At 37.4% G+C, this 16712-nt stretch overlaps 1 protein-coding gene across 1 annotated transcript in view; it reads left to right on the top strand.

The window, feature by feature from the left end:
• Positions 1–10704, top strand: part of HEATR5A (HEAT repeat containing 5A) — a gene marked incomplete at both ends in the record, with an annotated part of 54294 nt that extends 43590 nt beyond the window's left edge. Inside the window, 9 exons of the mRNA XM_079537003.1 lie at positions 1395–1629; positions 1975–2223; positions 4253–4380; positions 5519–5666; positions 6947–7219; positions 8059–8283; positions 9162–9316; positions 9911–10124; positions 10403–10704. Of these exons, the coding sequence (XP_079393129.1) occupies positions 1395–1629; positions 1975–2223; positions 4253–4380; positions 5519–5666; positions 6947–7219; positions 8059–8283; positions 9162–9316; positions 9911–10124; positions 10403–10704 (1929 nt within the window). The remainder of the gene's footprint in view (positions 1–1394; positions 1630–1974; positions 2224–4252; positions 4381–5518; positions 5667–6946; positions 7220–8058; positions 8284–9161; positions 9317–9910; positions 10125–10402) is intronic.
• Positions 10705–16712: the final 6008 nt, after the last annotated feature.

The following is a 16712-nucleotide window of genomic DNA, read 5'->3' as shown; positions in this document are numbered from 1 at the left end:
CTCTAAATATATCTCTAATAGTACGTAAACACCAGCGTAAGCCAAGTTGAAAAATAAATGTAATGAACGAGACACTTGGTAAGCTTGACAGTGGCACTGCTATGTAATTCTACACACATATTATTATACTGTATTTCATAGTATTTCATAGAATCACAGATTCATAGAATTCTTACATCTTGTGATGTTTTGCTGTCAATTTTAAATTGATGTGGTATAAATTGTTATGGTAAGGTAGTTGTAAATAGTTATCTTTTTCATTTGCTATTTAATTTTATACAGGTAGCTCTTTCAGCAATGTCAGTTCAGTACTGTCTTGGCTAGCTGCCTTAAAGTCAGCTCACATGAATGCTTATTTTAATATACTTAAATGCAAGGTTAGGTATTTAAAAATAAAAATGTGACAATATATATAACCTCTAAAAGATGTCTGAGAAAGTGCTGATGATGAGCTTGATGGAGGGAATGGATAACCAGCTAAATACGATCACGTGGTTGATATGGTATTTGTGTAAGCAGAGGGATGTTTTGAAGAGAGCGGGCAATAGATGGCATTTATTTGACAATTTATAGAAACACGCACATCTTCTGGTGTCTATAGTGGAGAAAGGATATGTTAGCAAAAAAGGGATACCATCAGAGAAAAGCTAGCAAAGGGGAATAAAATTCTTGAAAATATGTTACACTAGAGTTTTAAGTAGATCAGCTTCTTTTATCTATTCAGGATAAGGTGCCTTTTATCAATTTAAAATGATTACAAAGCGAAGTTTTTTACTGGCATATAACAATAATTGTTTCACTGGTCAGAAGCTCAGAATTTAGACTGGATGTTAGTGTTAGTCATGATGTTGTAAGAGTTAATGGGCATAAATTGAAACACAGGAAGTTCAGTCTGAACATTATGAAAAAAACTTACCTGCTTTAAAGGTGACAGCACTGGAGCAGGCTGCCTGGAGAGGTTGTGGAGTCTCCTTCTCTGGCGAAATTCAGAAACCACCTGGAGGCTTTCTGTGCAACCTACTGTTGGGAACTTACTTTAGCAGGGAGTTGGACTTGGTGATCTCCAGAGGTCCCTTCCAACCCCTGCAATTCTGGGATTATGTTAACTTTTCAAAGTGAACGCGTGTAGATTTTTTTTATCTATACATAACAGCCACAGGAAATTTCTAAAGTAAGAGAGTCTCTTCAGCTTTCTAGTGGATTTGAGATATGAGAAACTACTACAAAATAAACTGGGGGTAAGTTTTTGTGACCTGTAATCAAGTAATCTACACCTACTAGACTTGAAGCAGGGACAGATTCTAGGAAATCTTATCATGACCGACTGTTGAGCAAGCATCTTGGTAGCTTTCGAAGTATTAATATTGTAAATGTTTCTCCAACTATATAAACAGGTTTACATAGTTGCAATTGAAAAGCAAAAAAATCGAAGTGATTTCCACAATTACTCCTTGAAAACTGCGAACTCTGCAGAAGAAAGCTACCGAGATGTAACATCTTCAGCCAGTGGTCTTGTGGACTTAGTACAGGCAGATCTTGGAACACTGAGCAAACTCTGGCTTGCTGCACTTCAGGATTTTGCTCTCTTAAATTTACCTTCAGAATATGCATCACAACTGCCTGCTGAAGGTAAGGAGGTGAATAAATTTTCTTTTCATAGCTCACCTGCAATCATTGATGTCCTAGCTGACTTGTGTTAGCTTTCAATAAGATAACATTGCGTAGAGAATGCTCATACTTGTGTACTTAAATATAAATAAAGTTTGCTTATGAGGAAAGAGCTTTCAGTGATGTGAAAAGTAGTTTGTTCAGTATCTGTGTTGGTTGGATATTTTTATGGTTGAAAGAAGGAAAAGATAATTGTGTTCCATTCAAGTAAATCAAAATAGATTTCCATTTTCAGCCTAAATTTCAGTATTCCACATTTGAAACAAAAAAAAATATATCCTTGAAACGTAACTTTTCTTTTTGTAGGTGGTGCATTTTATACGGCAGAGACCATAGAAAGTGCCAGACCTCATTACTACAGCTCCTGGGCTCTGATACTTTATGCTACAGCATTATGGCTTACTAGCACAGGTTTCCTTGTTGCGGATCCAGATGAAGGAGTTGCTAATCTCTCTAGACCTGTCACCCCAACTACAATGTGTCAAGATTCTTCTACCAGGCCCTCAGTAAAATCTCCTGAGGATGTGAATACTGACAGGTTTCATCTTATTTTGGGTTAGTGTATAATCTGTCTTGATTCTGCAATACCAAGAATGCTTATCATTTTTCATTGATAAAGCTGTTTGCAAAAAGTATTTTATTATTCACACTTAACTGCATTGTTGAATTTTGATCGTTTCGTAGAAAAATATAGTCAAGTGAATTTTAAGTCCTAGTGACATAATTGTAATCTATTTTCCCAAATGTTTAGCTCACAGTTAGCTACCACAGACTCCAAAGTAAGTGCTTCCTGCTGTGCTCGTAAACATGCAATTTCAGATTGTGTGAACAAACTTTAACACAGACACTTTCTATAGCACAGCAGTTCTTAAGTGTACATTGATAGGTTGTCAACAGTTTATGGGACCCACAGACCCATGCCCCAGGAGAGGGAGAAGGGGAGAAATGGGAAAAAGTAGAGAAATAGGCCTAAAAACAAAACAACAGCAACAAGCTAAGGGACAAAAAACTAGTTTACTACTTTACATACTAGTAAGTATGATATCGGAATGCAAGATAACACAATATAATACAATATAATTGGAATTGAAGCTAATAAATCAAATGAAAGGAGCGAGTGAGCGTGTCCAAAATCAAAGGCCTTACTCTAATGCTGAAGGTGAGATGGCTAAGAAGCACGTACCGCAGTGACGAGTTGTAAAAGAAGGGCAGACTCGTGACTTGCGAGCAGTTTTCCCCTCTGAACAGAAAATGGAAATGGAACAGTGGAAGTCCTTGGGGATAGATGGTTCTTCTCTTCTGAGAACCAAGTACCTAGGAAAATCAACAGTTCATGGAAGTGGAGCATTAACTCGTTAACTCCCAGTGCTCTTCTGGGATATTATGTTGTGATGTGGAATACCAATGACAAAAATCATAAAACCATGACATCAGTTTGCCAAGTCATCACATACTTTGCAATTACAGCTGTAAAACTGAGTTGAGAACATGGATTAGAATTTATATGAAGTTTATCTCCAGTGTCACAGAATGTTATCTAAAGAGTCCCGAAACCTCAGAAAGAAGTGACCAATTTTATGTGGTCTGGAATGTGTGAGCTTAGATCCGTGTAATTTGCTTGTAGCTGATGATCCAGCTGTGGTGGTTCTAATTGTTAGCATTTCTGTAAGATGAGAAGAAAAAGCCTCAGCCTTGGAGTTTATGAACTGTTGTTAACTTCTGTTATTCTTCTTAGTTACATAAATGAATTCACTTAGGCAAATATTATATGTATGTGTTATGAATTTTTCTGCCTGTTGTGGTTTAAAACGGCAGTTAGCTGAGCACCACAGTCATTTGCTCACTCGCCTCTCCTCCTTCCCATGGGATGTGGGAGAGGACTGGGGAGGGAAAAAACAGGCAACAAAATAGAGCCCACATGTTGATATAAAAAATACTGAGGCAGAAAAAGAATAATAAAGGAATAATAGTAATAATAAAAATAATAGGAATGATTATACACAAAACAAATGATACACAAACAATTGTTCTCCACCTGCTCACCAATGACTAGCCAGTACTGAAGCAGCAGTTGCTTCTCTGGCCCACTTCCCACCATTTTCAGGTCGTTTTTTTTTTCCACATGATTCTGTACGGGGTGGAATATCCCTTAGACCAGGTTGGCTCAGCTGTCCTGAACACCACAATTTGTGCCTCCCAAGTCCCCTCACTGACAGGGCAGCATGAAAATCTGAGAAACTGAAGTCTCCTTGACTCTGTTCTGCACTGCTCAGCAACAACTAAAATGCTTATGTGCTATCAACATTGTTTGCCTCCTAAATCTAAAACATATACCAGCCACTATTAAGGAAAAATAAATTCTGTCCCAGCTGAAGCCACGATAATGCCTATTCATCAGATCTAGAGTGCAAAAGTTTTACTTGGAAATTGTTTTAACTTATTTATGAGAGTTATTTCCTCAAAATATTAACAGTGGGAAATGAATCCACTTAATATAAAGTGCAAATGCTATTTGTATGTCCGCTCATCATACTAGTAGATTACTTTCTAAAATTTTATGATTTGTTTTCTTTCATCCTTACAGGAATTAGTGTGGAATTTCTCTGCTCTCCTCGATCAGATGCAGCAATGGAGAACATTATTGCCTGCTTACATGCCCTGCAGGCTCTCTTTGATGTTCCCTGGCCAAGATCTAAAATAGGTGGTGATCAGGTAATGTGCTATTGATCAGAATACCAAGCTAACTTAGAAGGATTTCGGAAGAAGCTCCTTATCGTTTAGGTCACTCACATCCATACAGACTTGGTAGAGGACAAGACTGGGCCAGTCTTCCTGAAATTACCTTGTCTTTTCAAAGAATAAGTGGTATAATGCTGTAAACGTTTAGAGGAATATGGTTTATTCTTAAGAAACAAATGTCATATCCGCTTATATCTGCAAAACTGTCTTCCTCTTATTTATATTTGTTCTGACCATTGAACTTTTTATATAAAATAGTTTTTTTTTTTACATCTAAATAGCATTCATCAAAATAAAACGGGAAAATGACAAGAATGTTTCAAGAAGAGAGAGTGGTATAATCCAAGCTTTATACTTGGAAATGACTATAGGATTGTTTTTTAAGCTAGATATGATTGTAAAGGCCAAAGGAAAAAAGAAAGCTTCTCGAGCAGTAGTAGTGAGATCTGTTAGATGCATAGACTATGGTTTTAGTTTTGAAAATGGGGAAAATAACATCTTGTAGACTAATCCTTCATACAATCTATAAAACAAGACATTGGATGTAAGGTTCTAAGCGTAAGTTTGAGACGAAGATTATATGCAGGTTGTAAGGCTGACTGACAGACCAGAAGCAGGTGCTATTCCTAAAAATGAAGGAAGCTTTTGAAAAGAGTGAAGTGCTAATTTTGAGCATGATAACCTTACAGACAAGCCAGATGTAAAGCATAACTTTGAGCAGTATCTCTACTCTTTGAATTAAGCTTTATACCACCTTTTGTGCCACGCAGTTCTCTAACACAGCACAGTTGATGCCTGTGGCTGTGTCTAAGTTCTGCTAACTATTGATGCTGCCTCCAAGGAAACGTACAGGAGGGACTGTAGGCCAAGATAGTATTCCTTTTGTCGTGAGTTAAGAAAGAATTGAATTCTGCTGTTAGTGGCTATAGGACTTTAATAAAGTGCCAGTTCCTGTGTTTGTGCCAAGGGTACTGTTGTATTCCTTAGAGAAATCAAATCAATAAGAGTAATACAGTTTGCTCTAATTGTTATTAATCATTTGGTAAAGAGTGTCTGTTTCTAAAATTTCTGCATCAAAGTGGGTATACAGTAAGCATTTTTCTTGCTATAGGAGTTGGCTGTAGAGCTGCTGAATGTTTTGCATCGACTGATACTGACCAGAGAATCACCTGATATTCAGCTTGCTGCCCTTGAAGTTGTTCGTCTGATTCTTTTTGCAGCTCAGGAACATGTGAAGGAAAAGCGGAGAAGTGCGGAAGGTACAGTAAGGCACAAGATGCTGAATATATGTTCTTAAGGGTACGGCAATGCTTTCTTGGAAAGTAGGATTCTTGGAGTTGGTATACCAACACGTATCTTAATTGAAGTTCTTCACAGTTAGTGACTAATTCTGGCTCACTTATGTCAGCCCAGGTGCCTGACTTCAGAAATCAGAGAGACTTGATAGCAGATGTTGGTGGACTAGAGGCAAGAACTGAGGAGAAAAATTTGAGAAACTGCAGGCTGTGGTTGGCATAATCTTGTGTGGTGACAGGGAGGAGGAATTCATGGAGGAAAGGGGTTCAGTTGTAGTAGAGGGGTGGCCAGCAGGGACAGGGAGGTGATTGTCCCTCTCTACTCTGCTCTTGTGAGGTCCCATCTGGAATACTGCATCCAGATCTGGAGCCCCCAGTACAAGAAAGACAGGGAGCTGTGGGAGAGGATCCAGAGAAGAGCCATGAAGATGATCGGGGGACTGGAGCACCTTCCCTATGAGGACAGGCTGAGGGAGCTGGGCTTGTTCAGCCTGGAGAAAAGAAGGCTGCAGGGTGACCTCATTGCAGCCTTTCAGTACCTAAAGGGAGCCTACAAACAGGAGGGGAATCAGCTCTTTGCAAGGGTTGATAACTGCAGGACTAGGGGAAATGGTTTTAAGTTAAGGGAGGGGAGATTTAGGTTGGATGTATGGGGAAGTTCTTTACTGTGAGAGTGGTGAGGTGCTGGAACAGCTGCCCGGAGAGGTTGTGGATGCCCCGTCCCTGGAGGTGTTCAAGGCCAGGTTGGATGGGGCCCTGGGCAGCCTGGTCTAGTATTGAATGTGGAGGTTGGTGGCCCTGCATGTGGCAGGGGTTTGGAGATTCGTGATCCTTGAGGTCCCTTCCAACCCTGGCTGTTCTGTGATTCTGTGATAGAGCAGTAGAAAGACTCTGCATGCACATGCACACACACAGCTGTTAAAACCTGGATTCCACCAGTTTCTCTGATGATAGCTTTCTAAAGTTAATGAGAAAAACAACAAAATAAGATCATGTTGGCATGATACCTCGGCATGTTTGAAGTCTAAATCAATTGCATCCACTTTTCCCTTTCTTTCCACAATCAAAGCACAGATTGCTTATTTAGAAGGATGGACGTTTGCCAGTAGAAGCTGAATACATATGCGCACACATATATACAAGTCAAGATTGTCATTTGATGATGAAACAGTCTTAAAATGTAAACTTTTTGGAAACAAGGAACAGCCTGCGGATTTCTGCCATATTTTTTATTTCTGTTGTAGTTGATGATGGTGCTGCAGAAAAGGAAACGCTACCTGAATTTGGAGAAGGCAAAGATACAGGAGGACTGGTGCCTGGAAAGTCCTTGGTCTTTGCAACACTGGAGTTGTGTGTTTGTATTCTTGTCAGACAGCTTCCTCAGCTCAACCCTAAATTAACTTGTAGCCCTGCAGTACAATCAGGAAAACATCTGTTACTATCAGAAGATGGAAGTAGGCTGGTATCAGCAGCATTACTAATTCTCTCTGATGTTCCTGCAATCTGCTCTCCTGAAGGTATGCTATTTCATCACAAGGAAAGATTAAATGAAAGATTATTGGGCTCTTCTGAGCAACCTGGTTACTACCTACTTTTCTCAACTGGATAAATATGGCAGAAAGGTTCATGATTTGCTTGTGACAATTTCCTGTTCTAATTTTTTTTTTTTTTTTTTTTCTGTCAGGTAACAGAAGTTACCAAAGCAATTGAAAGAGCCTTTTTTCTTTTTCTACTGTGTTGTTGCAGTGCAATTAATGGATTTCTTTTGTACAAAGTAGTGTACAGTAGATGCGTGCTTCTATCCTACTTTAATCTTCTGTTCTGGAACTTATCGTACAGACATAAATTTAAAAGGCAAACATATCATGTTCAATTTCACTCAAAGCTATCATTTGAACATTAGCAACCTGCTCTTAAGTAGTTATGGTTGGTTCTTCAAATTAATTGACTTTTACCCCATGATTCATTTTGAATGCACACCAGTCTTTAAGAGGAGGTTTTTTTTTCCTCAGCAATATTGTATTCATACATGTGATTCTTCAGTGCTGCTACAGGGTGCTGATAAGCCATTTCTGGTGCACTCCTCCTTTCACACCTCAGGTATCTGTGTTATTCTCTATGCAAACTATTGCCTTTACCAGCTCTGTGAATTTCTTTTTTCTTACTTCTGTGCTCTATCACAGAATTCTTTATAGGGGCTGGTGTGCTTCAAATGGAACAGTTAACAGTTCTTACTATTGTTCTATAGTACAATATCATTTCTTTTTTCCATCTGTAGCCCATTATGTGTCTTTTTTTTCTTTAATATCAAATCTCCCTGAACTTTTCACTACAATTAATATGCATTGTTTTACAGGAAGTGTTTCAGTTCTTCCTACTATTTTGTACCTAATTATTGGTGTACTTAAAGAAACTGCAGTCAAAGAGCAAGATGGCCAGCTGCCTTTGCCAGTTGCTGCATCTCTACAAGCTCTTAAAGGACTTCTGTCTTCACCAATGGCTCGAGCAGAGAAGAGTCGGACTGCATGGACAGATCTTCTGCGCAGTGCTTTGGTCACTGTACTCGACTGTTGGGATCAAGGTAAGGACGAGTTCTTTTTGTTTAGATTAAATTTATGCATGTCTTATATAAATAAAGTCTAATCAGTAGCCAACTAATTCTCCTGCAGGTAAGTACTGCTGAAACTATAATGCCATCCTGTCTCTACAGTTGACATGAGAAATCACAATCTGTAAAGGATAAATGTGGAACTGCAGATGTACACCTGCATTACGCAATGCCACAATGTAGTTACATTGTGTGATGGAATAAACAGAAGTTGTAACTTCAGTGTAAGCGTAAAAGTCAGTTGTAGTACATATGATTTCTTTATAAAAACCAATGTCTGTATTGGCAGCAAAGTGAATTAAAACAAGAGTTTAAGAAAGGCAATCAAAACCTTTTTGTCCTCATGCTAGTGTTCTGTGTACTGTTTCTTTAGCTTCCCCATTTTGAATTTTGGCTTTTGTCATTCCTTCTGTTTAATCTCAAAGCTGTAGCTGTTATTGGAACATTTGTTTATAGCGCTGTTATTAATTTATTTGAACGAAAGCCTCAGTCGTACTGAAAAGGATGTATGTTTTTTAATGCAAATTGTATATAATTGTCAAAATAGGTTGTTGTATTCCAACATGTCATAGCAGCTTTTCAAAGATATTTATTGCACTGCCTACAAAGAAAGAATGGAGTAGGAGCATGCTGGTATTTCTAAATATGCATGTCACCGCTCCTGAATTATGATTTTGGCCTCAGCATTTGTAACAGTAGAAACCATAGTAGTGCATCAGAGTGTTGTGTATTTGAAAAAAAAAGAGATTCCTAGGGAGACCTAGACATTTCTATTCCACCTCTTTGTAATGTTTGAATTCAAAGAATTACTTCCTAATGCAAATCTGACAGATCATTTGCTTTACTGATAGCAGATGGTCTTCTCCGAGAACTCGATGAAGTGAGCCTGCTTACCGCTATCACAGTGTTCATTCTGTCCACCAGCCCAGAAGTTACTACCATAGAGTGCCTTCAAAAGCGTTGTATTGACAAGTTTAAAGTAACACTTGAGTCAAAAGATCCTGTTGTAAGTACTGGTGAAGTTGTAAGAATATCAGTAGCATATTAAAGGCATTTTAGCTTATTTCCTGTTTAGTTGCTTTGTGTTTTGACTCCAGTTAATTCTGTCCTACCTGTATCTGCTGTATTTTGGAGTGGTTCGAACATGTTAACAAAACCATGCCCAGCAGTACGTTTTGCCACTTTTTTAATTCTGTATGCAGAATATTCTGTATTCTTAACCCTTTTATTTCATTTTTATTTCCTTTTTCTGCATCAGACCCAGAGCTTCACACACTGACAGTGACACAGTGCTAATACATAATCTTAACACAAAAAGAATATTTTTTCCTTAACTCAAAAGTCTGGGGAGATGTAGGATTTGTTGTAAAGAAAGAGGGTGCATGATCTAGTTGTTGTTATTAATTTGGTTACAAGTTATAATGCTTCTATGAATTACTATGTGTTAGCATTCTGAAAACTGATTTCTTTTCACACTGTGAGGCAGATTTTTTTTTCCTCCCTGGAATTTTATCCAACAAACAGTGAGTTTTAAAACACTCTGGCTTGTGTTCCGAGGTATAACACTTTTGTAACTGTGAATTTGATTTTTTCCCTTCAGGTACAGTATAAGTGCTACCAGCTACTGCACTCCATCTTTCAGCATCCAAACAAAACTGTGTCATACCCTTATATTCACTCTTTGGCATCATCCATTGTGGGAAAATTGCAGGAAACAGAAAAATCAAAACCTGAAAATGCTGCAGAACTTCAGGTTGTTCAGGAGGGAATCAAGGTGGTAACAGCTCTTACAGCTGCTGCTGAGGAAGAGCACCGTAAGTTGCTTCCCTTATTTGTATCCAAAACATTACACACACTTAAAGTTGTCACAAGTAATAAATTAGAACAAAAGGATCTCTGGGAATTGACTCCTCAACAATAATCGCTAACAGAATTGTTAGAATGTTGGTTCTTTCTAATATATATTTCAAATAACATTAGCTGTTTTACAGTTTGTGTTACATATTAGTTTGGTTTGTGAAATGCTTCTATTAGCAATGTGAAGCTGTTTTTAAAGAGTGTATGTTTTAAGTCCTGTTTTCAATGCTTACAGGTGCTCATCTGGTGACCTGCCTTCTTCCCATCCTTATTTCCTTTCTTTTGGATGAAAATGCCCTGGGTTCAGCTACAAGCACAGCAAAAAATCTGCATGAGTTTGCTTTGCAAAATCTGATGCAAATTGGTCCACAGTACTCATCAGTTTTTAAAAAATTAATGGCTTCCTCTCCGACCATGAAAGCCAGGCTCGAGTCAGCTGTAAAAGGCAATCAAGAAAGCATCAAAGTGAAGACTGCTAAACTTGCAAAGAATCCTGGGAAAAGTTCGAGCATTCAGCTGAAGACCAACTTTCTTTGAAGTCTCCCATTTGCACTTTGATATGAGCAGCAAAAAATACTCCTTTTAATTTCTAAACAAAGGATTTTTGTGAGTTGTTCTCATATATTTTTCAGTTTGCACTGAAAAATTATAGAAATCTTTTAAGAGAAAACAGAACTCTAGGTGACTGCCTGTTAGTTTAGCAGGCAATAGTCGATAAACAATATGAATAGGACTATCAGAAATAATCTAATCTGTGTTTCTGGATTAAAGTACCAGAAAAGTACATGCCTATATTAAAAGTCTTTAGTGAACTTTACGATAGATATATTTAGGAGCGGCCCACAATTAGCCAGAAAGTAAAATTTAATTTTGTTTTAAACTGATGTTTCTCAAAAGTAAATTACCTAAATCATTTTTTGGATGCAACTGGGATATAAATTTACTTGCAGGTGGTAATGTATCTTAATTACTAATTTAACACACTGAATTATTGAGTAAGCAGATTAAATATCCTTTTAAGCCTTACAATAAATTATTGTTGATCTCAAAAAAAAAAAAAAATAAAAATAAAAAAAATCAGTAAAGGTAATATTAATAGCTGTAATCTGAATAACTTCTTGAGCTGGCTAATGCTTAACAAATGCTGTTAAATACAGCTTTACAGTGCTTCTTCACTGAGGACTCAGTAGTGCTTTACACTGTGGGGCTGTTGTGCATCTGTTAGCATTTGCAGGCTTGGTGCCTTGCTGCTTGGCATAGTCTCACTTTTCAGGATGTATACTTGTGTTAATTCTGTACTGCATTAGCCAGGCAATTGAAGCTCTAATATCTTGTCCATGATGGGACAGCAACTTTAATATACTGTGCCTCAATTCAGACATCTGTTCTACCTGGATGTGTGTTTCCTGATCTTTAAATGATCAAATATATACACACATCACATAAATCTATGCATCCCTGCAATGAGAGCTGGATGTACCTGAAGTCAGCTTGTCTTGTGTCAAATGAAGTACAACAAACTCATAATAAGAAGTATTTAATTAACATTTTTATTAAGGAACATATTTTAATATAGAGAAATAACTATTAAAAATTGCAATGGCTATAAAATATTTTCTACATATAGTAATGATTTTTTTCTTAATACCAGTATTGTCTAAACCAAACACTATTAAACTGAGGATAGTATTTCCCTCTTGATTCTAATTACTTTTGAAAAAAATAAAATAAAAAGGAGAGGGAACTGAGAAACACACTGTGACTCAGGAAAAGTGTGATGTACTGTATTTTATGAAGTCTTGTATATAAATATAATTGTAAATTGTACAGAATTAACCATTTGACCAAAGCTCTAACAATTCATTTTTCTAATTTACATAAATAAAGCTAATTTTCTTCATTTAAGATTTGTCTTAGTCATTTTACTCAATAGCAGAGGAACTCTAAGGACTTCCGTAACAGAAAGAAATGTTTGTATGCTGCTGCATGGAAACTGGAAAGGCAGGTCATGGCCAGATGCACCAAAGTTTGTGACCACATGGCAGGCCTTCCTCTGTTCTGCTCAACACAATGGTAAGTAAAGGGGATCAGGGAGATATGCATTATATATGTACATGCCTATTCTGTGCCAAATGCTGGTATAGGTGATCTATGAGAAGATGGCTGAGATGCCTTCCATTTTCCCTGGAGAACCAGATGTTTTGTTCCACATCTTCATTGCAGTCAAATCTGTAGTGAGCACTGGCTGTCTCGAAAGAGAAGTATGTAAAGTTTGTGAGTTACTGATCTTGATCTCATCAGTCACTTCTTTCCCTTTACAGCTGACTTGGTACAGAGGTTTTTCTGTTTGTGTGTTTTTCTCCTGGCCACTTACGGAAAAATCACAGACTTGAGACTTAAACAGCTCAAGTGTTGTGCTGACTGTGGAAGTGGCCAAGTGTATTGCTGAGAATGGTACCTGCTACAATAGCTGTATGTGGTTACTTTTTTGAGTTGTGTCATGTAATAACAGCAGCCACCTTTTTGACTTATACTAATTTTTTTGAAATATCATTAATAAAATCTGATAAAATCTTAATTTGCTTTTAAGAAGTTTGCTCAAGTTGCAAGAGCACCAAGCTACACCTATAAAAGCTAGAAGAGCTTTGTCTTGGATGTCTTAGGGAATCTCAGTGCAGGAGCTGATATTTTTTAGTCAGACTGCAAAGAGCCATAATTGTGTGTTTCTTGGTCAAGTCATGTAATGACATATGGCAAAGCTCCATTTTGAACATATCTACGTACTGTGAATGCAGAAACAAAAGCAAGATTCACTGAAGAGAACTGCTGCCAATTGTTAATGTTATCACTGCTTTTCCGTAATCTGCAAAGTAGGATTGTATGCATGGGTTTAATCCATGCAGATAATTTGTCCACATAAATAGTTAAAATACCTCTGCCCTGAGCTGTGCTTTATTATGTGCACTTAAAATAACAAGTTGAATGCTCACACGAATAATTTTACTTAAGATTTTATTAATAAATGTTAGAACGTTGTTTCAGTTGGATATCAGATATCTTTGATGCAGTCTTGTCAATTTAATCTGTACCTATCTTTTTTTTTTTTTTTTTTTTTTTTCCCCTGAAAAGGCAAGAAAGACCACAAAGTAGTTTTGGTTTTAATTCTACTCTTCTCTCCTAAGCATTGCTTAGCTCTGAACTTCTTATGTTCTTATGTTTAAAGAGACATATAAATAAAGAGCCAACCATATGCTTAACCATGAACAAGTCTCACTTTTACTATTTCAGCTTCCTGTGCCTCATGCCTCCTTGCTGATCATTTGTTGGCTTTTTTTTTTTTTTTTTTTGCCATCTTTCTATAGGCGTCAGTAAACTTCCATCCAGTAATTATTCTGTGCAGCAAAAGTTGTGGCCTGCACGCATGTTCATTTGATACAGCATCCTCTAAAGCTTCATCCCTAATCTCTCTGCTAGGTGCAGTCCTTTTTGGCTTTGGCTTCTTGCAATTCCATTTTATTAGTGGATCATGAGGCTTTCTTCTGCAATTGCATACTGTTTCTTAACCAGTAGTGATTTAAATCAGTCTGTACCCCTTTCAAACTACTAATAAACTTGTGGTTGTTTTTTTTTTTTCCACTGGAAAATTTGGCCAATGCAAGTCCAAGCAAGACAACACAGTAAAGGGGGAAAATCCTTAGAATATGAACGCCCTTTGTTCAGTCTTTAAATAAAAGAACATATAGCAAGGTAGCTTATTCTTCTCTGCATTGTGGTGTCAAAGAACCCAGAAGTGTTGCACCCTTATGCACTGAATGTGGTGTTGCTCATCTCCTTTCAAAGGCTGTGACCCTGTGTGCATTGCTAAACACTGCTTTCTGCATAGGTAGCCATGTGGCCTGATGACACTTTGCCAGATAAATTTTCTCTCAGTATAGAGTAATAATGAAATAGCTGTTGAGTTGCAACCTCTGATCCTTAAATGTAGCCAATAAAATAAAGCTTATCTGTATTTCCTTGCAGCTGAGTGTTCAAAGATGTACTAAGAAGATATCCATACGTCTCTCAGCTTAGCAACATTCTGAGCAATGTCGCACAGGGCTCCAGTTAACTAAGCATTTAACATAAACAGCTCCTTTTCACATATGCTGCTCCAGCTATTAATGACAGCAGTCTATACTTTCAAAGACATAAAAAGCATGTCTGATGAACTACTAAATGCTTCATCTGTCCCTTAGATATTTTTAGATGTATAATACTGATAGTTGATTTATGTAGAATAGAATAAATGTGTCATCTCTACAAGGAAAGCTTAAGTGCCAGTGCTATGCCACTAAGGTTTTGTGGTGGCTCTCTTTGTTTTGGTGTACAGTCATAGATTTTTATTTGTTATTTTTTTATTCTCTGGATTTTCTGGAGAATAAATGGTTTATTGCACAAGGGGAAGCAATATCAAAATACAGCAAAATAGTGCTGAAGAGTTTTTCTGAGAAACAAGGCAAAACAAAAGCAGGCTTCCAAAATCTCTGTAAGAGATCTATGGTAGATTAACCAAAATTCACTTACTCTGTAGCTGAATATAATTTGAACTGCAGAATCAGACTCCAGAAGGCAGACAGTGGCATTTAACCTCTATCCTCTGCGCCTGTGTTCTAGCTGCTTAGTGAATGGCAGCACTCGCAGAAGGAAACAAATCATGATGATGAGTTCCAGACTTAGTAGAGCAGTTCTCCATAGGCATATTACTATTTGTGCCAAACTGTTCACTTACTGCACAGAAAAACCTTCTGTTTATATAGGTCAAGTTTGCAGGTCACAAGTTTTTTCTGAAACTTGGTGGTAGGAAGCTGAAACATTAAAAAAAAAAAAAAAAACCTATTATAAGTTGCCACATTTTATGAATCACAATTGTTTAGCCTAAAATTGGATTTTTTAAGCCAATGTTAAAATTTATACATTAAAATTAATGTGAACTATCTCACTGCCAATGAAATGCATTGTGGAATTGCTAAGATGCCTAGCTGCTACATTTGGGAACTATTTATTTTGTAATGTTCTCTGGAGAAGATTTAGTTTATGGTATTTTTGTAAGCTTTTTATTTATTTATTGCCGTGTGCCTTGCTCCTCAGCATCTTTTTTTTTTCTGGAAAAAAAGAAAAATAGAAAATTTTGTATAAGATGTTTCCTGTGGTAGTACAGGCATTAGGGCCTTAGGGGTTCTGGAAACCATTTTGATTAATGCCTAAAATAGAAGTTTTGTACATTTGAAAAGACAACCTATTATTACAAAGGCAAATGCTCTTAACCTCATCTCCTTTTATGCAAGGTTCATGGTAAACAATATAGAAAAATAATTGTCAAAGTTGTATGCGTGTTTTACAGGTAAAAGGTACAGTCATAATGGGATCAAACTTTTGTCACTGAATTTACTTGAAATATAGTTAGAGAAATTTTTAAAAAATGTCTGCAGGAAATCTCAGTTTTTCTTTTATGATAGTTCATCAAATATGTTAAGTAAGCGATCAAGGATGGCACTGGGAGAGGAACAGAGATAAGAGAAAATGGTTTTTGAGACTGAATCTGAGACAAAACACAATCTAGCTACATCTCACTATTTACTTGCAAAAGCAGATGTGCTTGCCCAGTTTTTGTTTACCACTGTAGCCATCATTCTTAAACAGTCAAATTGCTGAAACTCTATTTTGATTTCATTTGTACTGTGACCAGTTCTGCCTGAGGCATAACTGTCTAAACAATACTACTGTCACTTGTGGGTGGTGGGAAGCTATGCTGACTTTTTTTATGCCATATTCTTTCTTGTTCCACTGTGAGGCCAACAAACCTGGGAATAACAAGAATTTTCAAGCTGGTTGGAGACAGATACAAATAAAATTGTGTGATCTTTAGCCGCAAGTGGCATTTTGTTGTAGGTCCCCTCTAAAAAATACAGTAAGAATAGATAGACATCGACCTCAGAACGTCACAGACTTCTATCCTGACTCTTCCACATCAGTTCGGAGAGATGGCAGAAAGGCCATGCACATATCCTTTGTAGGTGCAAAGAAGAAAGATGATCAGTAGGCATAGGTAGGCATTGGTAGGAGATACCAAAGCAGTTTTCTACAGCTGAAGGCAGCTGAACTTGGAGAAGGTATGAGTGAAAACTCTTTTTTCCAAGTTGGCAATTGAAACCAGCCTTTCCAGAAGGTTTCTTTAAGTACCTGTTCACAACAGTTGCCTGGTCTGGGATCACATTGAAACACACAGCTCCCACAGCTCATGAACACAAGATGCATGAATGGTGCTCAGTAAATGCCAGCAGCCTGCATCCATGCCAAGACTTGGTAGTCAAATGCAACTGGACTTCGTGAGACAAGCTCCATAGATGTATAGACCTGAGCTTGCCTTCAAAGCAGTTTTCACTATAATGCAAATATGTCTCTCTGTCCCTTATGTCCTCCAGAGCAGTGTTTGTTGGAGCCCTGTTGTTCCATGTGTATTTATTTATTTGCTCGGAGTCCTGCTCAGTTTTGTGTACTTGCAACAA

The sequence above is a fragment of the Tetrao urogallus genome (genome assembly GCF_951394365.1).
Source record: "Tetrao urogallus genome assembly, chromosome: 6".
Classification (NCBI taxonomy): Eukaryota; Metazoa; Chordata; class Aves; order Galliformes; family Phasianidae; genus Tetrao; species Tetrao urogallus.
The sequence above is the reverse complement of the archived record's forward strand: the minus strand, read 5'-3'. Positions and strand labels throughout refer to the sequence as shown.